Genomic DNA, 24,500 nt, shown 5'->3' with positions numbered 1-24,500 from the left:
TCTCCCGGTATGGCTCGTCGGTTTAATACATCTGAAAGATATTTACGATCTTAGGACAGGATGTGGATCGTTTCGTATCAATATAGTAGTCGTTTGCGTGCGAGTCTCTTTATACCAAAGACACCGGAATCGCCGTACGCTTCATACGTTCCTCGACGTCAGAAATCGCTTCGAATATGTATACCGCAGCCAGCAGCACCACCTATATTTATACATCCCGTATCATTCCGTAATTATCGATAACATCGTCAAGGCTTTTTGTGGAAAACAATGGGTCATTAATGTACGAGTTTACGTGAAATATGTGTCATATGCTGCGATCGGCAGAGCGGTAAGGGCGTATCGAGTCGTGTTTTACGTGCGAGGAGCAATCCTTCCGTGCGTCTTTGAACAGCAGCAGCAGCAGCAACAGCAGCAGCAGCAGCCTTTACACATCGTTCATAAACGCGCATGTAAATATACATGTATCCCCGAGTGTCTTCGTATACAAAGGTATAAATATAGATGCGCATATACATATATGATGTATTCGATGCACGTTCAATCCATCGTGAAACTCGGGGCGCAACACCGTTCATATTAAAGCCCGCCTACCAGTTTCTCATCGCGTCTCTCTCACCTCTTATACTTTGCCTGTCCATATATCGCCCCATATAATCCTCTATATCTCTGTCTCTTCGATCACCGCACACGTTATACATTGGCTATGATTCATGAAAGCTCTCCTTCTCCGGGCCTGCCGGTGGCCCCGCGCGCTCGGTTTTGTCTGTACATCCGCACTCGTGTGTTTCAACCGGCGATCGATATATAATGCCTCGATAGGACACATCGCCGAGATAACTATACCCGCGAATTGTCTTTTATCCAACTATAGGTACAGAACACACGCGTATATAAATGTACAACACGTTTCGTGTACGTGAGATAATTTATATACTGGTTGGCGTATAACCCAGAAACTAAAACCTCGCACGGTGTGCGCGCGTGTGCGAGCAGCACCGATCTCGCCATTGTTACACTTCTTGTTGTTTCCTGTAGACTCGCGCTTCTCATCGGCTCCTTCGATCTCTTCCTCTATTTCAACGAGGATCTCACGATACGCGCGGGACTATTGGCGAACTCGCCGGATTTATTCCTTTGACGCACGACACGTATTAATGCTTTTTTTTATAAAGAACGATATTTTTTCTCTCTCTCTTATTTTTTCTTTTTATTCGGGCTGGCAAAGCATCGGGAATTTAGCCTTTCTTTTGTCAAGAGCCTGCTCGAGGACAATTAGTCTCGCAATAATATAGCCGTACTCCAGTCGCCGACTCGACTCCGCACGCTACTCCCACTCCGCTATGTCTATGTGGACTACCATTGTAATCACGTGTGCTCGCGCTCGCCACTCACTTCCAACCCCCCGCCGTAGTGACATTAACGTATATAGAGGCCAAAAGATGTACGCCCGCAGGTTGTACTACGGAGTTTGGCATCGCGTGACCCGTTTGATCCTTTCGAATGATCGATAACTCTGCCAGTTCAGCCGGTCAACTTATCCCGGCGAAGGCGCACGAAAACGATGCCCGAAATGTGCGAGTGCAAATCGGAATGCGAGAAGGCCTGGATTTTCTGGAATCCGTGAGAATCGACGATCGCTTTTTATTTTTCAATTATAAACGCTCAAAAATGCATCTGCGCGGGAAGCTTGTTTTTCTTGAACGTCTCCGATCTTACACTCCGAGAAACTCGCTCGCACCCTCCATTTCTATTTTTACGTGACTCGGTTCGAGGTTGCAAGAGAATGTTCCGAGTTTTCGGTCCCGACGAGAACAGCAAACAGTCGTTTTGCTATATATCCTCGAAATTAGGCTCGCCGCACGGCGGAATTGATTGATTCTCACGTCTCACGCTTCTCTCTCTCTCTCTCTGCGAACTTAACGATCGTCTCGCGACGAAGGAACGCCAGGGGGAGAGAAATTTCGCCGAAAATTTAGAGATTCGAGTTACGAGCAATTGGACACGTTGATATTGTTTGCACGCAGCTCAACGCGTCGCATATACCTCTCCGCACGATTATTCAAAATCCTCGTCGCTCTTTGCACACATTCGCGAATACTCGTACGACCTTCTACCACGAGCAAGAAACTCACCGGTCTTTCTGCTATCGGAGCCAGTCGCGGAATGCTATTTCGACTCGCGATTGGCCTCACTCCCGTATCGGCGCCCTATTAGCTATAAATTCTGAGCATAAACGTTTCCAAAGTCTTTGAGGCGTGCGTGTGTGAGCTCTCATTGTAAAAGCACTGTAGCGCCATTGTAAAATTGCCGTATCGAAAGCTTGTACTAATGTAGAACCGCGTCGAATCGCACGTACGAGTCGATTCCCGTTCGAAATGCGAGGAAAAAGCATAAAACTCGAGTCTCTATCGAACGAATTTCAAAGAGATTTATACAAAACGTTGACCAACATTAAATTCCGTTTTATTTTATTGCTCCAGAGGGCGATGCTGGCCGAGAAGGAGGTGACGACGTTGAAGGAGAAGCTCGCCGCGCTGAGCGACCGAGGTATCAAGACTGAGGGACAGCAACAGTCCCAAAATGCCCAAAGCGGGGATCACGACTCGAGCAATCCGAGGAGAACTCCGAACAACACGCTCGAACAAGAGCTTCAAACCAGGGACAAAGAGGTTGGTCTTTCAAGTTATCATTCAACGATGTAGCACTTTGCGAAGAATAAATCCCTCGCGCGGGAAGATAAATCCCGAAACCGCGGACTCGAAACACGGAGAATCCGATGCATCGCGGATGCAACGATATTCGGTGTTAATTGATGCGTGCATGCACGTTTTTACTCTCGCGCTCTACGAGCCGCCGAGTGAGCGAAGGTAGATGAGGTTAAATCATGCGCTCGGCTTCGTCATTCATTTCCGAATGAATAGTTCGCCGTTGGGCTCTTCCATACACGTACCCCGGCATTAAACTGTTGCACGTATAGAGAGCCCGAGAGGGTGAAAGCCAGGGTAGGTCTTGAGCGGGAGCAGCAGCGGTGAGGGAAAGAGCTCGCTCCGCGACTCACTCCGATCTATATAAACTCGACGTGTATAGACAAAAGGGCTGAGCACGTGTAGGATCTCACACCCTCGACCTCGCGGCCGGGCAGAGTGCGAGGTCGACGAGTGTAAAGTGTGAAGTAACGAGAGTGCACGCTCTTGGCGCGCGCGCGCGCGCGTACATCCATTAACCGCGTATAAACTCATACGCGAAAAAAAATGTGTTACGCGAAAGTTGGAACCGAATGGCCGAAGCGTCGGGACGAGCGTACCGCCGACTCGTGAGCGGTGGAAAAAGGGCTTCGCTTCGATGACGACGAGGGTTCAGCTTTCGCAATCGAAATCATTGAAAAACGAGCGGAAACAGACTAGGTGGGATAAAGAAGCAGTGCGCATATGCTGCAGGTTTGCTCAAAAGCGCAATACTCCGCGAGGTACACCGTGTGTTGCTATTAATTCGACATTACGACGCGCGGGGATCCCGTCGATTAAAAACCTTCGCGTTTTCCATTCAATCCTTTGCGGCTTTATTTATAGATATCCGAACGGTTTTGACAGAGTTTCTCTCCCTTTTATTCCCGAGGAAATAAGAAGAGAAAGAAAACAAGGAAAAAAAGGAGAAGCCCGTACAGCGGTTCTCGGGATCGTTAAATGCCAGAGCGAGAGGAAAAAAAGTAGGGAGAATGAGATCTTCAAAGAGAATTTAATGGTTTCTCTTGGTTTATTGTGATAATGGTAAATGGGTTTATTGAGTCTCGTTCATCTCGAAAGAGTTAACTTCGATGTAACGTGCTTATTTAAACTGAGAGTTCGATAGTCCAGCATAAATAGACTGACACACGCGCACCATTTATAAATCTGTGTATACGGCTCGACTATAGTGTAGGTTTCTCCCGCCAAGTGCTCCCTCTTCGTTCATTTCGCAACGTCTTCCTCGTTTCTGCTCACGCGAGCGTATGTGTACTCGTTAAACCCAAGAATTCTAAGCCCCGCGGTCGCTCCTACGGCCTTTTATTATCATTGAACCTTCTCTCGTTCACGCTCTCCGCCAACACTCGACAACCAAATTTTCAAATTCGCCAACTCTCTCTCTCTCGGTGGGCCAACGAAAAAACGAAGTTAATGATTATCGAAAACCGACGACTCGCAAGACTAACCAAAGTCGATGCTCGCTCTGTCGGAACGGAAAAATCATGAGCGTAGAACGAATGGATTTTTCATAATGTGCTCGGTCTTTTGAGCCCGCAAGTGGACTCAGGAGAGGCTCGCACGTTTCGGCTTTTATCAGAGCCTTGCACTCGGGCTCGTTACGATAAAGCCCTTCTCACCGGACCGAGGCCGTAAAAATCTTTGGCGCAAGGTGTCGAGGAGAAGAAGAGCAGGTTGCGGGGGGCGATGGAGCAAGAGCGAGGTGCGGTAGAAAAGCCAAGATATCTGAAGAAGCTGCGAGAGTCGGTGGGATTGTAATTTGTACGACTTGAAGAGTATATTTAGTGGAGGAGATCACAGCAGCGGCGGCAGTAAAGAGCGAGGAAAAAGAGAAGATGAAGAGGAGGGAGAAAAAAAGTATCGTCAAAACGGAGAGCTCGTCGCGTCATTTCAAGTGGAAGTAAGAACAAGGGGATGTGATAACAAACGAAAAGAAAAAATGGAGAAGCAGAAGGAAGCGAGACGCTTAAGGTTCAATAAGTATTCTCCTTGAAACCAATAACGAAACTCGCACCCTCTTGATCCAACGTAACATTGTGTACAGTCTTTATATACAGACTAGTGTAGAAATGAGTGAGTGAAAATCAAGCCCGCGACTCTTAAGATAGAGAGCTGAAAATCGTTTGTTCGCGATGGCTTCGCGTCCTCTGGTGTTTTGTAATCCCAAAGCCGATAATCGCGAATTCTCTCAGTCCCATCGTCCAGAACACCCTCTTTATCCAGCCCGTTCCCACTCCTTTCGCGGGCTCCTCGATCGCTCTCTCGAGGCAGAAAAGCGTCGTCGCTTGGTCGGTGGGGTTTCACCGGGTGGTGAGATCTCAACAAAAATTCACTCTGACAAAATGTCTTTATCGAGAATCCATTGACCGTGTTGCTCTAACGCGGAGGGAGAAAAAATCAACGGGGACAAAAACTCGATCGCTTTTATTCTCCTCTCGTCGTCCTTATCATCAATAATAATTCGTCAAAGACAAAACGTCAAAGGGATTCGAGAGCGGGCGAGAGTTCGATAACGATTTCCATGCTCGAGGACACAAAGTACAAATTTCATCTTCTCACTGTCTTTTCATCTCGCTTCTCCTCCCCGAACACCGCTCGTATTCCAGCGAACCAAAATGATTGGCAGAGTGCGATATCGAGTGGACGGGGAAGAAGACGATGAAAAAGGAGCATCGCGCCACTCGATCGTGCATGGCATTAGTTCGACCGCGACAATATGACGAGAGCTTTTGAAGAGTACGAAAGAAATGAGGATTACAACATAGAAATGCGGCGTGGATGAAAGTTCGCTCGACAGGATGCTGCCGCATATTCGGGCATATGCAGGAAACCGCATTCTGCCTTTTTGTCACACGTGTTAACACAGCGATAATAATGATATGCGGAAAAAAACGTCGAGTGAAACGTATATAGTAAGTAATTGATAAAGGGACGAGATAACGCGGTGTCGCTTTGGTCCAGACCGATGGCCATAGCTTTAGCTTCCGGCGATACGTGCGTGTGCGTCTGGGCGAATACAGAGATAGTGTGCGTTGAAAAAAGAAATAACTGTAGACAAATTTCCGCAAGCAGGACGTTAGTCAATGCAATTAAAGTTCTGAAAAGCCGCTGCGAGCTCGTTTGAGGAATATCCTGGGATATCGATAGACCGGGCGCGAGCGAAAAACGTCGAGGCCGAACCTGGAAAACCCGACGAAAGCATCGTCCGCGTTTTCCTTATTCGCGCGACGAACAGTAAATTCCGAATAAAATGATTAATGAAGAGAGATACAAATAACAAATGACGCCAGATAAACGCGCGTGCGCGCCTATCGATGAGAAAGAATAAGAATATTTCCTCGCAGCATCGAGCGCGCTGTTCAACCGCGTCACTGTTTGCACCCGGCGAGATAACGTTCCTGAAAGAATAAATCTTTTAAACACTTTCGACAGAATCACACTCTTGGACGGCGGTTTATACACGCGGATATCCCACGTGCCGAACACGTTCCCTCCGAATCGAGAGCGCAGCGTTGACACAAGCATTTTTTTATTGCTCTCTCCCTCTCAAGTGGGCTAATTTTTTGCGATATTTACTCACACCCGCGCAACGTAACGAGCTGAATTATCACGTAACCCATTGGTGTTTGTCGTGGATTTCGTTAGCCGCCTTTCCACCTGTTTGTTCTCTCCTCCGCTAACAGATTAAACAGATTTATTTGTGTTTGTTACTTTATTTAATCCGGTTTTTGAAATCGAGATTATTCGAATATTCGTTGGTGGTGCGGTGCGCCCATAAATCGATTATCCAACTGCCATCGTGCCTCCTGATCGCACATAAAATCTCGAGCTCTCCCTATATTTAGTTACGATGCTCGCGCGCCTTCGATCATGTCCTCGAATCGAAAAAACATGGAAAAATTGTTCTTTGAAGCTGGTGAGAAGAGGATCGCTTTCATCTTTGAATTCCCGAGCGCGACGCCCGCGTGTGACAGGGTTGAATGACTCACGCGGGATGTACCGAAAGATATCATGCCGCAAATTAGCATCTTCGAGGGCGAAAATAAGAGCAAGCTGCTGGGAGACGATGACGAGTGCAAGATCACTTTCCGTTCACGAAGAGCCAGCGCGGACTAAATGTTCAACGGGGAAAAAAAGAGGAAAAGGAATAAAGTCCGAGTGATATAGACACGCACGTGCATTTATGCACTTTCTGTACACTACAAGCGAAATGGATCTGTGAACGCTCCGCAAACTGTGCTCGTACGATCCTCCACAGATCCACAAAGGAAGAGACACATCGTATAGAGATGAAAGAGAGACCGATGACTCGGGTGCCAACACAAATACGCGAGCCGAGTGTTTCAAAACACGTTGGCTAATGTACCGCGAAAGAGCAACGAATCCGCGGCTAAGAAAGATGGAAAAAGATAGAGAGAAGGCGACGACGAGCGAAGAAGACGGAAACTCGGATGGAGAGGCCAAGAGAGAATAGCGCGCGAGCCTAAGGGTCAAGAAATAACTGCTACAAGAGCGCGGGTGTGCTTTCCAATGCGAAAATTCTCCTCTTTTCCCTGCGCTCTTCCTGCACCGATCATCATATTCTCACCAATATTTTCCAATCCGATCCTCCCGTTCGAACAAAGTTAACCTCGAGACCTTCCTTCATCGAATTTTTTGGAAAATTTGACCAATTTAACGACTGGTTTTCAGCTTCAACAGTGGTTTTCTACGCAGCAGTTTATCGTAACTGACATTTCTGGTGATGCTACGATAATGGTAACGCCAATAACGCGGTATGGCATCACCGGTTATGTTGATATTAACGATACGTATAGGCATTACCATATTTACCTCGACTGATACGAAAGATTTGCTGATAATTAAGCGATAAGGAGCTATCGGAAGAGGCGATACGAGGAATCATGCGAGAATCGTGGCGAAATGCGTACTCGAAAGGAGGATGTACGTGGCACAATAACGTCGCGCGAGCGCGCGTCTTTGAGGCTCTTAATAACCGCGACTGACGTTACTAATTCCAAAGTTCCAGAGTTGAAGGTTAACCCGGTTACGTTATACATCCAGGACTAAATCTAGAGTCGAAAAGTTCGCGAAAACTTTTTGATTCGATGCGGATTTTGCAGGAGTTATGAATTACAAAAGTTTGGCCAATTATACCCACGAGCTTCTCGTTACGCGCCCGGTCGTCGAGTACTTTCAGCTCTTATTCGTTCAACTTCCTTCGTCAATGGCGACCCCGGGGATTGAGAGGAATCGAAAAAATTTCCGGAGACTTGGAAGTCAAAAATGTTGAGCCAATTTTGTCTTTTTCGATCGAACCCTGCTGGGAGCACGTTCAGTATGATCGTTTAAAAATACATTGAGACGAAGAGGCAACTCGACGGTGTTACACTTTGAAGATCGTCGTTATTATTGGGCCCGCATTATCTGATGCTCGGTTATCAGTGCGTCTCGGCCAGATTTACCCTCGAATTTACGTACCGCCTTTCGTTCTGTGTACTTATCGCCGCTGATCGGTCTTACCGTTTTTTCCGTTTCGTTATTTAGACATTACTTATCCTCAAAATTGAACGTGACATTAATATCGTTTCGAGACGCGTTAAATTTGACGCGGGACTTTGGGAATGAGAAAACAAAAAGGAAGCACGAAATAAAAAAAATAAAAAAAACTGAACAAAATCAACGTACCCTCGCTCGCTCCCGACCCAGATTCAGCCTACGCGACGAGCGCACACTTTCTCGTACGCGCATTCCCACACACGCGCACACCGGCAGCGCTGGTGTACTTGTGTTTCACGAGTTGTCGTTTGTCACTAGCGTCTTTCACCCGTTTCTTGCTCCGCGCTCGTTTCTAACGAGGGCCCCTTAAGAAGCGGACGTATCTTCGGGAATTCGACTATTTATACAGCCTGTCACCCCTGTCGAATGAGCTGAGTACGTGGGCGTTTTCGGAGCCACGAATCCGGTCTTTTCTCATGGAGTTTCCGGCGACGGATTCCCCGGTCGAGAGCAATCTTCTGAAAGAGCATTAAAAACTCATCGATTTCTTATCGCGTCTATCGAGCCTCGAACTTCACGCGTTGAACAAATACTAAATAACGAATGAGAAATTGCCGAAATGATGAAAAGCCTGAGCCTGGCCCACGTGTGATACATCACGGGAATCGGGAGCTTCCGGCTCCCGCATCAGAAGCTATACGTACTTGAACAATAGCCATAAGCAGTGTGGCGAAGGGTTACGGAGGGCCAAGCCGAAAAGCAGGAAATATTTGCACTCGAGCGAAAATGACGTGGGTAGAAATGTGCGGAGGAACGAAAACTGAGAGAGAGAGAGTGTGTGTGTGTGCTCGGTGGAATCTGCCATGTGGCTATGGGTGGTCCATCCGTTTATACACATTAATATGTGTAGGAGGAGTCGAGAAATCCACGAAGCTTGTGCAGGGAGAGCCAATATCGTTAGATATTCATTTCGTAAGTTTCAAGTGTAGAACAAAATATAGAAGCTCGGCGTAGGGAGAATAACTCTCGGCTATTCACCGGAAGTAGAATGGGCATGGAGATGCTTCGGTCATTTTTCTTTTTTTTTTCTTTCTTTTTTTTTTAATGGGGATGGTGGCAGCTCCTCGCGTCCACCCAAGCACCCCGTTTTCCTATATATCTCTGCATCAGGCTCGTACACACTTTTATAAAACCGTACAGCCGCGCACACTCGTACGGATATATTCGTAAATATATCTGGACCAGCCCTTTCTCTTCCACTCACAATTTCTCGCACTCAAGCGTTGCTCGTCCTCGTGCTGTAACTCCCGAAATTGCGTCTGTAATACCTCGCTCCGGCTTCCTCCATGAATCCTATTCGTATCCGCACCATCCTACGCCAACAATCGTACAGACATGTGAAATATAGCTCGAGTCCTCTATCTCGACGTCCAAGAGGATCCTGAAGCAAACGAGTGGCTTTCGCGGAATCCAGATTTCTCATTTTTCCCCACATTACCCCTCGCTATTTCATTATATCCGGGCACATTATACGCACGAGAATATTCGTGGATATTCATTCCTGCGCCTTTAACAATGGGGGAAAAAATATCCGCGCTCGCTTCTTCGCTTTCGGATGAAAATGAATATTCTCTGTCGCGCGCAACACCGTTTTTGTGGGAGCTGAACGGAGCAGCAGAAACCGAACGAGTGCGCGACGTCCGCGGCGTCGTTGACGCGTAATCGCGGGAACATTAATAATTAGAACCAAAATCATGAGAATTCACTTAAGTTCCGCGCCGAGAAAAGCTTCCGCGGACGACTCTCCACCCGTGGGCTTCTCCGCCCACGGAAATTTAAGTAACCGAACAAAAATGCGTGTATCAATATTTATTCACACGCGCAGGTCTCCGTTCGAAGAGCCCCCGCCGCTGCGTCCCACTCGCAGCGCGTTTACACCCTCCCCTTGCAGGCTCTTTCCCCCTGAAAAGGGGGTGCAAGTGCGGTAGAATGTGCTCGGATAATCCGTGCTTTAAATCAACCAAAGTTCTCGCTGCCGAGCCACGCTTTTCGAACGAAAATCGATCTCATAATCGCCCCATTGACGCGGCCGCCTCTTTTCCACTCCGTTCGTAGATGCCGTTTCCGTGGGTATGGAAAAATCTACCGCATTTATAGAGAGGAGGAATGAGGAGAAGTGGGCGATCGAATAAAATCAAAGTACACGTTTATAAAATACGAGAAACATTTTTGCTCCCAGTGAAATTGGACTCCTGCGCTCTTCCTTTTCCCCCTCTTGACTGATTATTCTACCGGATTTCTTACGTTTACAACTTTTACATAAATCCAGGCTGAAGTAACCGCGAACAATTAATCGGCAAGATTTATTGAAACGTAATACGAATGCATGCACGTGTATGACAACGCGGTTTATCGTGACGAGTTCGGGCTTCGTGACGACCTGCCACTCTTCATATCCTTTCTCGAGTCGTTTCGCGAGCACATATATATTTATACGGGAGTACACGTACATAAAACTGTCGCAGGAAACGAAGAGAACGATGCGGTACAATAGTCGAATTGAGAGGACAAAAATGAGAAAAGAGTTCTGTACGGGATTCCAATAGCGAGCGGGGGCTCTCGAAGCCTCACAAAAAATATTGTTCGACGAAAAGTTTGAATTGAAAAGCACCTAAAGTACGTTACTCTGCATACATCCATACAGAGATATTATTCGTACGTGTAGATGGAAAGCGCGAGGAGCGATAAAAGTTCTCATCTCATTATGGACTCGATGAATATATAAATTTCCACGTAAATCCAATCCTCTTGCTGGCCCTTCCCACTTCGTCTGTCCGTACACCAAACGCATATAAATGATAAGACAGCGAATGCAATTGAAGTCAAGACCGAGGATAAACGAGTTTTACGTATGTGCACGAGGGAAAGAAGGGCAAACAAGCAGCAGCACCGGGTTCGACGCACAACGCGAATCTCGAAATTAATTTTTCTTCTTTCCTTCAGCGCTCGTACACTTTCACGAATCTCTTTCCCCCCTCTCTCTCTTTTTGCCTTCGGAGATAAAAAATAGCTAACGAAGTGGTCGACGGGGAGCTACGTACATGGCGTATATTCACGCAACGTTCGGGGTGTACGAGAAAAACTCTCCTCGCATCCCTCGTGAAAGGGATGCACAAAAAAAGCACATTCGTTGTCCGTATTCGTATCTTCGCGTACGGATACGATCTCCGCCCCGGTGGCGAAAGCCGGAGAACAAGCTTGTGTCGAGAAAACGTTACGCGATACACGATCGCGAGAGAGAAAAATGGGGGACGGAAAAAAGGAGAGAGAGAGACGCGCACAGATGTATACGGACCCGTTGGAAATTAGATTCATAACTTTTCTGTTTCACTTTCGAGAGAACGCAGCTCCCAAATGCGCAAGGGGAAAAAGGGGTGGGAGATATCAGAAGCTAGTTAAAAATTCCGTGTGCTCCGCTGCTAATATCAATCCTCGCTCGCTCGCCCCACCTCCCAGCATTTTACCTCCGCATACGGTCTTACTCTCATAAGCCAAGAGTAAAAGCCTCTCTTTTTCTGCGGAAAAAGGGAAAGAGGAGGAGAGCCGACATGAGAATAAACCGGGGATGCTGAGGAGTCCGATTCAACGAGTTTCCGTGAGCTGTTCTTTCCAGCCACGCACGCATCCCCCCACGTATCCATATATCTCCGCATGATTCCTACCTTCGGTATATACACATAACTCTCATTTCCGTCTGACCGAATGTTTGAAAAGCCTCTAATTAGTGGATCCGATATCCACCGTTCGATGAAGACTTTTTTGCTCTCTTCATCCTCCACCGCCACTCGAATTTTCCTCCAGGCCTCGCTTATCTAAGGATTTAAAGGAGCAACAAAAGATTCTAATGTTTTTAGAGACACGAGGGCTCTCGAGAACGGATCTTTGGCAAGAAACTGCTCGCTTTCGGTCGCTCATAAAGTTTCGCTCGTTCGTATCCCTCGTGGATCATGAGATGAAGCGCGTAATGTCAGCAGCTTCCACGAGATATATTCAGACACTCGGAGGGTTTGCACGAGAATGTACACGTGCGAGGAAACTTCCGAGCGCTCTGACCAGCGAGCCACCTTCTTTACACAGTCGCACACGAGTCTCTCCCATCCGGACGAGGAAACGAAGACGAAGAAGAAGAGAAAGAGTAAGAGACCCCCCGAACGGGGATTATCTCCGTTTTTCCACCGACGTGATTAAGCTGAAACGCCGTCTGGTCGACGACTCGGCGCTGCTGCTGATGCCATTCTCCTCCGGCTTCCGTTTTGACTCGACTTCACCGTTTGAACTTTTGCTCGTACGAACTGCGAAGCGACATGGAAACGTTTTATATATTCATATATTTATGAATAAATACTCGGAGGAGGATGAGCAGTGATTAAACATTTTTAGTTGCTTCTCGAGCAACGCTCGCGGAATGCTGGGCAGCGCGGAGATTGCGATAAATCATTGGACGATACTCAATTAATCGGGCCTCTCGTTACAGCCGATAAGTTGATGCTTTTGTAGAAAAAATTCAAACGTTTTTTCTGTCGCAAAAGTTCAATTACAATTCGAGTGCACCGGGGAATATTTTATTGCAAATGTGGTCGGTGAGTCGGGGAATGTCTATTGGCGCGTGATGAAAATTTCGCAAGAATTCGGTATGCAAATATCTCATCGAAAATCTTCTCACCCTCCCCCGAAGAGTCAGCAATTCGAATATACACAGAGAAGAAAACGTCTTTTGGCTTAACGTCAAGATTGGCCGATTCGCGCGGGTGGCCTGCCATTTTGACATCACTCATTTCTCAAAGTCGCGGGGGGCTTTGATATATCCAGGGAACGTGGATTATTTTCATTGTGCGAGTCCCTCACATTATTTATTTCTGATTCACGAGCTGCAGTTCGAAGAGCTAAGTTTGTGCAGGAAAATTCGTAACGATATCGAATTGAGACAAAGGAATAAAACGATTTTTTCTCTCTTTACGAGGAGATGAAAATATTCGAAGAATTTTCGTCCATCCAGCGAGCCCCGATCGCTTCCTTCCTCCGCGCATCCCGCGCGTTCTCAGCTTCCACCAACATTTTAAAATCCTCGTCGAAGCCTTTCGCGAGAGAAGCGTCACTTTTAAGCCTCCCCCGGAGGTTTCGCGACTCCGCAGAACTCATACCGCACACTTCCCCTCACACGCGCTCTTTCTCTTTCCCCCTTAACCGTTCTTTTTTTATTATTTTTCATTTTTAACGCGAAAGCTTCCACTTTTTAGTCTCCGGCAACGGCGCAAGTATATGATATTTAAAATTAATCCTTCCTTTGTGACGTCTGCTCGACTGTCTGTCTTTTTATCGTGCCGATATGAGACTCGTATAAATTTTACTCCATTATATTCCGGTCTTGTACGAGGAGAGAAACGGGCCATCTGTGCGACGCGAGCAGGGAGGAGATCCACGAGAATCGAAGGGTTGGAAAGGAGTGACACAGAGGATATATACCATCATCCCTCGCGTCGTCTTTTTGTCTCTCGGCGAATATCCCGCTCGAACGTAGCGCGCTTTCATTTCACGATTCTCAATCACCGACTTGCCACATACTCGGGCGAATCTCCGTGCGCATACGTACGTATGTATCTATGACAATCAATCACAATTGAAATCCTGTAAGACAGAGAGAAAGCTTGGCAAGGGGGGTGGGGGGGGGGGGGGGGGGGGAGACGAGTAAGTTTGATCAGGATGGGGAAGCGCTAAAGAGTTGGAGCGGCGCATACCACGAAGAATATAATCCTAGACTCTCGTACGTCATCCCGAGCAATGGGATCCGACCGCTTTTCCTCGGATATTAAATAACAAAACCTCTTCAGAAGCGATTGGAAGAGGCAGGGAGGGAGTGAAGGAGAGCGATAGAGATGGAGACGGAATGAATTTTTCAAACGTTTCGTGCTACCACGAGACTTGCTATTTTCATTCAGTTATTTCACCATTTTAAACGCAGATTCGAATATATATATATACATCGTAACGCGAACGTCTAATGAGAATTATCGAAGCGAAGTTTAGACCGGCCGAATGTGCCACCATCGAGAGGGCTCGGAATAATTGGCAGCCGAGCACCAAATGCTCTCATCGACGTACATACACACACGCGCGGCCATAAATGGCTTCGGTTTTTCGCATTAAGCAGCGAATTCCTCGTCCAAGTCGTCAGAGGCTGGTTTGGCTTTTGCGTGTGCGACGTCGATCGGCGCTAGAAAGCAGTCGGGAAGAGAAAACCGAATGGGCAGACTCCCGAGGATGATGTACGTATAGACATTTATTTGTACATTTTAGAAACAGAGGGAATCCCAGGCAGCCGGAGCAGAACATCCGAACAGAGAACGAACCTTCACAACCGCCAACAAGCCCGTGCATGTATACATCCATTCACTTGCACGTGCTTTCTCTGCCTACCTTTTGATCCTACCCTTTCCTCCAACGTCCCGAAGGATAATGCGCAAACCAAAAGATAATTCCCGATACGAGCAGGACGAAATCCGGGAGACCGAGGGCAAAAAACCCTTATTTAAAAATGTATTTACCGTCTGGCTTCCCAAGGACCCCGCACTTTTGTAGGTGCACACCCACGCGTAAATACGACGCTATATTATATAGCAATTTCCGCTTTTCCGCGGTGAACCCATCGCCGGCAAGTCAGCTCTTCCATCAAATATTCTTGTTTCATGCGAGTCGTCGATTCCTTCACGACGTACGAGAAAGAATTAAAATATATCTTTCCGCGGCGATTTTCATCAAGCATTTATCGAGTTACACCGTCCTCGCTCAGCTTCCATCGAGTGTATTGATTGCACGCGTCAAACTTTTATGCTCGTTAATAACGCCGACTCCGTTCATGCGTCACAAGGCGAATCCGGAGTTCCGTGCTTTTTCCTGTTTACAAAGTTGCTCTTGCGCCCTATCGAGAAATGTTTTCTGGCCTGAGTCTAAATCAATTATTAAATAACGTGATGAAATAACAAAAGTACGGGGCCGCGATGTAGCGCTGCGGCTTTTACAGATATTTCGCCTCGAACATTTCTATGTGTGTGTGTGTGTGTGTGTGTGTTGTTCGCAGCACATATTTCCTCGGGCCTTATTCAATAGCAGCGAGCAGAGGCGAAACATTAAATTGTAATAATTAAGGCAAAGTTTCGTTTGCGATGTTCATCGGAGCATAATACACGAATACATGCGAGGGTCCGCGTGTAGTACAACGAATACGCAAAAGTGTATTCGGATCGAGGGCTGCGGAGAGTTGAGGAGAGCAGCCGAAGCCAAAACCCGAAAGGGGTGTGCAAGGAAAATGCGTTATTTTCATTTATGCCCGAGATCCGTGATCCCGAGCGAGTGATTGACCCGGCTAATTTCAAACTCCCTTCTGTGCGAACATCTCTGCACTTATCCCCCTTTCTATCGAGCCCCAATTTCCCGAGCCTCTTTCAGCCCCTCTCGCTTCTGCATTCGTTTCAAGAGATATCGATCTAATTACCATATCTAACGCAGTCTTGGTACAAAAACCTTCTCGAGTCAGGGAGAAGGTCGTTTCGAAGTTTTTCAAAAACCCTCGTGCACCGGGGAGCGTCCGTCCAAAAATAATAACGTGCATCGCGAAACAAAAGCGATTTCGTAAATCACGAGCGTCGGCTGGGACTTGAGAAAGAAAAAAGCACACGCTCGTGGTGCTTCCCAGCACAGCGGAGTGAGAACGTTTCGCAACGAGGTGTGAAGCGCGTTGAATCTTCATCGCAAATATTACTCACGTCGAGAAACTTCTCGTTAACAAATGCCAAAAATTCGTATATGAAATATCGGACTCGAGGAAAATTGACGTTGTTCGAAACAAGACTCGCGCAGCCATTGAACGTATTTATATCTATCAACGAAATCTGACAAACATATTTCAGCCGCGAGACACACGCGGAGTGGATGCGAATGAAATTTTATTTGTGAACCCCGAGCACGGGGGGTCGCGCCCCTCGCAGCATGGACTCGTGACCAAAATGCCGCTTCGTTTCGTCATTAGCGCAACTACACTCGGCACGAATGAATAGAACGCGCGAGGACGCAGGTGCTGGCGAAAATAAAAAAATAAAAAAAATAAAAAAAAAAAAAAGGAGCGAATGTGCGGAGATACGTGAGGTAAAATATGCCCGGGAATATCGTACGGCTTCGTATCTACGTGGATTAAATGTAACTATCAAAGTTGGTGATCGCAAAAGTTTCCAGGCCCTTTCTCCCAGTCCCGAAATCCCTCTGTATATAAATATTGCGCTTCCATTCGCTGAAGCGTATCTCATCCATCCTTAAATATATACGTATATACGCGTGAGCAAAGGCGACTACTGGTTCCGATCCGGCCGGCTAGAGCCGAGTAGATCGACCGCCCCGAAGGGCCCCCTCCCGCCTCTCATTCCAGTCGCTTCCTGCAGATTCGTCCGCCGTCGTAGCACGCTGGTCCCTCACAATTTACAATTTATATTACGGATGAAGGTGCGCGCATATAATTAATTTAATTGAAGATCCCGCGTTGAAAAGCGTCCTCGGTATTAGTTCGGCAACTTTCGTCGCTTTCTGGTTTTGCTCTCGGCAGCTTCCTCCGCTGCAATGCACACATCTCGGCGTGCGATAGCAGCTTCGTACCGTCGTTTCCATTGCTAACGTACGAATTCTGGCCCTATATACGTCGCCGCACTCACCCCATTCGCGCTCGTTCGGCCAATCGTGGAGAATGAAACGTGCCTTAATCCGGAATGCGGCTCGGCGACCTCCCAGAAGTATGCTCATTTTTCCTCGCAGCTCCTCGCGTTAATTCATTAGACGACGAGATTTTCTAGCTCGGATAACGCAGATATAGGAGCGAATAAATCTCAAGTCGAATAGCTCCGAGTCGTCGCGTGCCAGCGGATCGACCCTCCTTTCTCGCTCTCCTGAACACACACCGTGCTTGCACACTCCGCTTTGCTACCCTTTCGCTTCCCTCTCAGTCCGAGCGATCGGACGTTTGCTTACAAGACCCGTACAAAGTTTGGGAACACCGAGCCACTGTGCATTCGACTCTCGCTGCTTTATGCGCTGTATGCACATTGTACCATCACCTTCCCTCCCCTTCTCCAAAGATGCCTGAGAACAGCTTGTCTAGGAAACACGAAGCAGCGCGCGGCTGAACAAAACAGCGGAAGTGGCCGGTGATACAAGCAGCGACAGTGGCTCCCAATTTCGCTTCCACTCGCGCGCGCGCGTCTTCTGTTCACTTCTGTTCACTTTTTTCTTGCGAATGAACAATCGGTGACGCAATGAAGCAAAGTAACGTGACGCGTGACGTCATCATCGGTTTGGGTAGCAGAACAATAAACGTTCTCCGGTTGCTCCATTTTCGTGAATTTTCCTTACTAAAAAAGGTGTCTCTTTGGAGGAATTTGATAATAAAAAGAAACTAGGAGAGTCGTCTAATGATTTTGGATTGGAATCAATCAGAGTTAAATTGATTGATTGGGAGAGATTTGCGTGAGGAAGCAAAAGGTGTCGCGTATAATGGAGAGCCACTGTCGGTCAGCTCCAGATAGGATTCGGCTTGATTTCCGGCACGCTCGAGCGACCTTCCCTCGCCGATAAGGTAAGGGCCGAACAGTGGTCCGTTTCTCAGTCACTCTTCCGTCCTTTCTGTCCGCATCCCCTCGACGGAGAGCCCGTTTTGCTCTCCATCTCCGTCCTTGGAGCCCGTACCATCCTGAGAATCGAGACTAAACTCGAAAGGCCGTCGCAGCGGGATTCTTGGCGGGGAGGAGGGAGGAGGAGGTTGGTGTTGCTACTGGTTTCTCTTGATGCCGGGGGACATACGGGATCGCGGTATAGTATCGCAAGCTCAGACGGACGGATGGACGGACAGATTGCGGCTAGCCTCCAGGAAAGCTGCTAGTCCGACTCGCGAAGCTTCCAGCTCCACCCCTTCTCACTCTCGGCCCCTTTCTCCTCCTCCCTTGTCCCTTTATTCTACCAAAGCCATCGCTGTTTTAACCCCTCCTAAATACCCGAGTACGACAACAGCCGAGAGAGTTCCTCCGCAGCGAAGAAGCGTCTCTCCGTCTTGCTCTCCCGCTTTCTCTTTGTACACCGACTCGTACTTTGTCATTTGCTTAGGGCCAATCTGCGCTGTCCGGCTGGAAATCCCTCGGGCACTTCCGTGTGGCACGATCACCGATCGTAATTCGATCTGACTCGAAGGCACAAAGCCATCCCGGCACATCGAATCACTGGGCGCAGAGGGCGAAAGCAATGATCATTTGACATCGCTCTCTTGCTCCCTCTCCTTCTCGCTCTTTCTAACGCTCTGCTTTCAAATCCTTCGCGTCCCCTCCGATCGCTCTGTGTATGATGCTCCGCTATATATACATAAAGACCTCGAGATCCTACGTATTGATGTGTATACGTACATTCATCGCATTGAAATAAAGCGAGGATCCTCCGTCTACTGGCAACTCGTAATTAAATTGCTCGAGAAAGAACATTAGTGTCCGGTGCTGGTCTCCGGCGGAAACAACGCCGTCAATGCGAACGAGAATTTTCGAAAAGCGCCTGCTCGCATCAGGGCGTTCTCAGAATACGTGATAACGGATATTCGTCCCTACACACGTACGTCCATTCTCCAAAGTTGAACCGCCGTTAAAAGCCGCATTTCGAGTGATAATAAAAAAGTATAGAAAGAACACGTCATTCGTTAATCGTACCCCCCCCCCCATCCCCCCCCCCCCCCGCCCGCCTTACTCATTACTTATCAGCACGTTATAGTCGATTAACATTGGACGATTTCGCAATCGGTAATCGATGCCTCCTCGGTCCTTCATTTTGAATCTTAAATCACGAGCGAGATACGTGTCTCGATAGAATTTAATGTCGTTTAGATTTCGATGCTTGCTCTCGATGTACAGAAAAATATCCGGCGGCAATGACCGCATCGCATAACAGGGAAGCCAGCGCTGCTTGGATTCCCGGGGTTATCTAGGTTACATATCGACGATGAAGAGAGAAAAAAACGACGTTCGTGTTCATATTTCGGGTAATCAGTCGCGGAGCCTCCACGAGTTCGATCTTTTTCACTCCTCCGCATAATATAGTTATACTTTGACTCCCCCACTTCAGGCCTGGGCCCGTGGTCCATATGTTACACACATTTTCGTCTCGACGAGCGACTATATGCTTCGTCGTCCAATAAAAATAAGTGGCCACCACGACGAACTCGTTCGAGATAGACGCGGAGCGGAGAAAAGCCCGATCGAAACTCGGCTCATCGCGCGCGTTTATTCTCTAGTCGAGATTGTTCAAGAGTCGCGAGAGTTCAATCATGTCGCATCGATTGTCCGGAAAAAGTAGCTCGGATAATATTTACTCGGAATGTGTAGCGGTGATGCGAGCTCCTCCAAATAACTCGGATTAATAACCAAACTCGGGAAGACTCGTGTCGCCAGGGGAGTCTTCTATGGATCATGCCTTTGTGGATAACTGTCGCACAAGTAATTAGTTACGTGCGAGATATTCCAATCAGCTTTACCCGGTGAGTTGTTCGTTTTAATAACAGCAATTAAGAACCTTGGCGGCTTCACGTCCCTCGATTCCTCCTTCATAACTCAGGCCTTTAAAACTGTAGTCGTTTGTATCAATTCCCTACAAGCTGGCGCCGCGCCGATCAATCGGTGCGTTCGACTCTCCGAATCCCTCGAGCCATTCCTCGCGAGCGGAGGCCGCGCGATCTTCCCCTTTCGACGAGCGCTCATCGACGGTCCAACTTTTCGATCGCTTCCTCTCACGCAATCACTGAAAAATTCGAATCGCCGAGCTCATTGGAATGCACATTTCGTTCGAGCCCTCGCGAATAAACTGCGCGTATATATGAAAACGTGATTGATCCTCGCGTGGATAAGCTGACGCGAAATGTCAATAATTCAGAAGCAATTGCCTCAATTATTGCTTATATTTATACGGATCCATAAGTCTCCTCGACTTTGTGGAAAAAATGTACGGAGAAAGCGAGCACAAAGCAAAGTATACGTGTCCCGTGGAGTGTACGCAGACGTGTCTCTATACGTACGTGAAGAAGGAAAATATACGTAGAGGCGTATAATGGGGCGGAAGCGTGTACACCCTTCTTACAGGGAGGCGCTTCCGAGCCGACGATTTCACAGCTATACGAGCGAACGTCATATCTACGCTGTACGAATTTGAATTGAGCACGTTCGCGAGAGGCGCGAAGGATTAATCTCGTTATCGAGCCTGACAATTCGACATCGGAGCCGGCGACGTCGTCGTCGCGGAGTAACGTCAATTAACCGCACAGCGGATCTGGCCCTTGCAGGCTCACACCCACACGCTCCGCTCGAGGAGAGTGCGCTTCGTCTCCTGTCCTCCAATTCCCTTCCGCGAAGAGAATTGCCAGGAGTCTGTACGACGGAGAAGCGGAGGGGAGGAGCGTCGGGAGCACGAGAAAAAAAAAACTCGATTTTATCGACAAGCCTCGATGGCTCGGGGCTAACAAGGTCTCAAAACTCCGTCCACAAACTTTTTCAAAAACTTTTACCCGCTCGCGTCACACCCGATTTTTTCGAATTCCGCGTGAATCTCACGCACTGTGTACGAATATGATAATTACCTCGAAAAAGCCACGAGCTCGTCGTGTCCCAGAGCTCAAAGTTACTTTCGCTCGTAACGTTGTTTCTAGTTTGTTTTGTTACAACGCTTCTTTCTCATTCGATTGTAATGATTTTTTTATTGTGACACGTACAACGTCCTCGATAAAAGGTATCGATGTAGCCTGAGGCAACCGGCACACGGTGCACAACGATCGGGGCTTATTCCTCGTTCCTGCTATCCCAGCACTAATGTCTACGTGTACATCCGTTACACTATCGTACGTATAATACGTATTAGTACGTGCACGTCGAAATATTAGAACTATCATACTTCGCAAACGTTTGTCCCCTGATCGAACATGTCCGCGTTCAAATAGTCGACAACGTGTCGAAACTATACTCGTATCAACATAAATATGTGTCTGTACGTGTATCAGACTTTGACGAAGTTTCCGGCAGTCTATAGCGCCCGAGTGCCAACCTATAGCTCCTTTCAAATAAACATAAGCCTCGCGAATCGCCACGTCATCTGTACGGGGGGGCCGGGCCCGGGGAGGGGAGCCAACCAAAAAGAAATCTATAATGCAGTTATCGCCGCTACACTGCGTTTAGATGCGACAGTCTCCTCGAATGAGGAGACCAATCCGACTTCCTCGACCATCAATTCGGCTATCGCGCTCCATTCTCTTCTTCCGCTTCGTTCTTTCGCTTTTATTTCGCTCTCTCTCACTTTTCTATAAACATGTAAGTTGTTCCTCGAGGGATAAACAAGCAATCTGGACCTGGCTTTTCGTTCCTTCTGCCGCTACTTTCTTTCTCGCTCTCATTAATGCCGACGCTATGCTCCGCGTCTCGGCCGAACACACATTCGTTTCATCGCTCGGGCGTCCGCTGTCTTTGGAGGGGTTTGACATTTTAAAAAACGCACAGAAACGTCGATTCGACTCGTTGGAATCGATCTCATCCGACGACACGCCGATCGATGTCGATGTTTCGTCGGATAGAGTTTTTGAATTTGGGTGAAAAGGTTTTTTTTTCGTTAGACAATGATCCTGTGGATATTGTTGTGAGCGTTACTGGGAATTTGACGTTTCATAATAATCCGGTGACAAGAAAATTTGATTGCATTGGTTAACGAACGGTTATACGAGATTCGCAAGTAAGAGAAAAAGTTTGTAAGGTTTTTACGAGGATTGCAACAAGACGAAAATCACCCCCCGACATTTGTTGCCCGATTTCGTATGCAGGCTCCCAAGTCGGAATACACTTTGGCACTCAAACGTGTTTTTATTCGCCTCGATTTTTCAGCGTGCTTTTCATCCCCAAGCCTTGTTATACCAGCGCCCTCGAAGCTCATCCCGACTGTGGAGAGAGAGTATCGATGCCTCTCCGGACTCCCCCCGGCCGCTGCTCTTCGTGTGTCGGAGAGCAACGGAGGAACGGGAAAAGAGGTATGGGAAGTGCACACACAGAGCTGGCTGTTTAGCCACCATTTTCACCCCCGGCCACGGGCACTCGACTGCAAGAATCGCTCCAAGGACCGAAGAGAGGTGCGAGAGAACACGAGGATTTTTGCTCTTCAGCTGCTTTATCGGTAATCGATAATACGTGCGGTATGGGAACGCTCTTTCCCTTACTCCGCTCGTTTTCACCGCGGTGAAACAGTCACTCGTGTAGTTACGAGAATCCTTCCTCGCTCATCCCACGACCCTCGCCAGCCTCCCTCGCTCTCTTCCCTCTTCGTGATCGTTGACTCTTTTCCTCTCGCCTCCTCGCCGTGTGCACGGACCACCGCGTGGACGGAAATTACGAACTCTGCAAAGAGAGATCCAGGGAGGCAAACGACGGTGCGCGGTTGTGCGAGAATAAAAAATTAGGTGGACAGCAGGTCCTGTGTCTCTTGCCCGATTATTTTCCACTGTCGCTTTTCTTCTGATTGAACGAGCTCGTTGCTAATTCTCATGTAGCCAAATATTCAAATAGACCTATCGCAGCTTCGATTCATCATTGGAATTCGATTGCGATTCAACTGTAAATTGTTATCCCCCGTCGATGAGAGCATTCGCCGCGAGTGGGATTATGCGTTATTTTTTAGCCCAATGAGAATGTTCCGACTTGCCGAATGTCTTGCCCCACATTTCGAGACAGAGGATGGGAAAAAGAAATTGGAAAGCATCCATTCTCCATTTCACTTGAAAAGAGCACTCGGAATAAAGTTTGCCCGAAATAACAATGCAATTAAATTGAGATCGCAATAATCTGACTTTCGTAAAACACCCTCAACCCTCTTCCACTGGTATTGCTGCGGCGGTTCGTCCTCGTTCGACTGATTAGAAACTTGTGTGTGTGTGTGCGTGTTCCCAGCGTCATGCCATTTCTTTCCCCTCCTCGCGCAGGGCGATGTCTCAAACCGTCTTCTCCTCGCCCTTTCGTTGGTTATCGTTGAATTCCTAATCTCACGACACCAGCAACGAAATTAATTTGTTCTTCGCTAATGTGGGTATGTATGTGTTTGTATAAATTGAGAGTCGATTGGCGAAGCGCGTTAGAATCAGTGGGAATAAAAAGAGAAGAGAGACGATCGGTCGTTCGGGGGTGCTTTCCTTGCGATGTTTCGCAAGGGTGAATGGTCTCAGGCCTCCAAACTAGTTAAGAGGATAAAGTGTGTGTCTGTGTGCGCGTGTACGGAGAAGGGTGGACTCTTGCACGGGGGAGTAAACGGCAGTTGTGGGATTACATTTTTTAAGGCGCTATGCCTCGTAATTTCTTGCTTGTATCGTTACCGAAGATTCGACTGGGCGGGAGGGGCTCCGAACCGAGGAAATCTCTTGCGAGAACGAGCTACCAGTCGAACGAGAGTCTGAGGCAGGAGGAATCTGATCGAAATTAAAATTAAAGTCGTACCCGCACGAACCGTGGAGGGCCGGAGAACGTCGCTTTCCTCTCTCTCTCTCTCTCTTTCTCCCTTTAATCACGATTTCGTGGTCTCCCGCGTGCCGTTATCCCAAAACGAGATACTCCGGCGCTCCTTCGTAGATGTGTATTCGCGCGTATGGAGGAAAAAATCGTGAGCTTAGCGGCACGTGCGCCCCCTTCGTTCTAATTAAGCTCTCTTTTCTCGTGTGTCGCCGCGCGCGTTCGAGCGGTTTTTCTCGTTTTACGAAACTCCAATATTTAAAATAAAACTTTGAAATTTCAATGAATTCGCAAAGAGACACGAAATTCTACGATTCCTTCGAACTGGAGACGTCGAATTCGGTGAGATTTGCGGTCAGCGCCCCCCGAGAATTTCTTGCCCAATAAATTATAAGTGAAAGCCGATAATTCCGGGAATCAGAGATCTTATCGAGGCTCGGCATTATCAGGCAGCGATGCTCTTTTTTCGTTCGTTCTATATGTCGGCTCGTTAAATCTTGGCCGGGTGTAATGTTCCAGAAAATTAATCGTGTCCAATATACAGGAAAGTTCGGGGGGTTGTTACGCGTCTCATTGCCGAGGGGTAAAAGGCTCGCGAAGAGGTGCGCGGAAGCAGGCTGCGGTGTGTATGTGCGCGATTGGACGAGAAGAGGGAAAGTAC

General features: G+C 47.8%; 1 protein-coding gene across 6 annotated transcripts in view; it reads left to right on the top strand.

The window, feature by feature from the left end:
- cut (homeobox protein, cut) overlaps positions 1-24,500 on the top strand; it is a 128,398-nt gene that overhangs the window by 53,867 nt on the left and 50,031 nt on the right. For all 6 annotated transcript variants that reach the window (XM_043418845.1, XM_043418850.1, XM_043418846.1 and 3 more), the window contains exon 3: positions 2,484-2,672. In XM_043418845.1, coding sequence (XP_043274780.1) covers positions 2,484-2,672 — 189 coding nt within the window. The remainder of the gene's footprint in view (positions 1-2,483; positions 2,673-24,500) is intronic.

This window comes from Venturia canescens, chromosome 5, assembly GCF_019457755.1.
Source record: "Venturia canescens isolate UGA chromosome 5, ASM1945775v1, whole genome shotgun sequence".
NCBI classification, from domain to species: Eukaryota; Metazoa; Arthropoda; class Insecta; order Hymenoptera; family Ichneumonidae; genus Venturia; species Venturia canescens.
The sequence above is the reverse complement of the archived record's forward strand: the minus strand, read 5'-3'. Positions and strand labels throughout refer to the sequence as shown.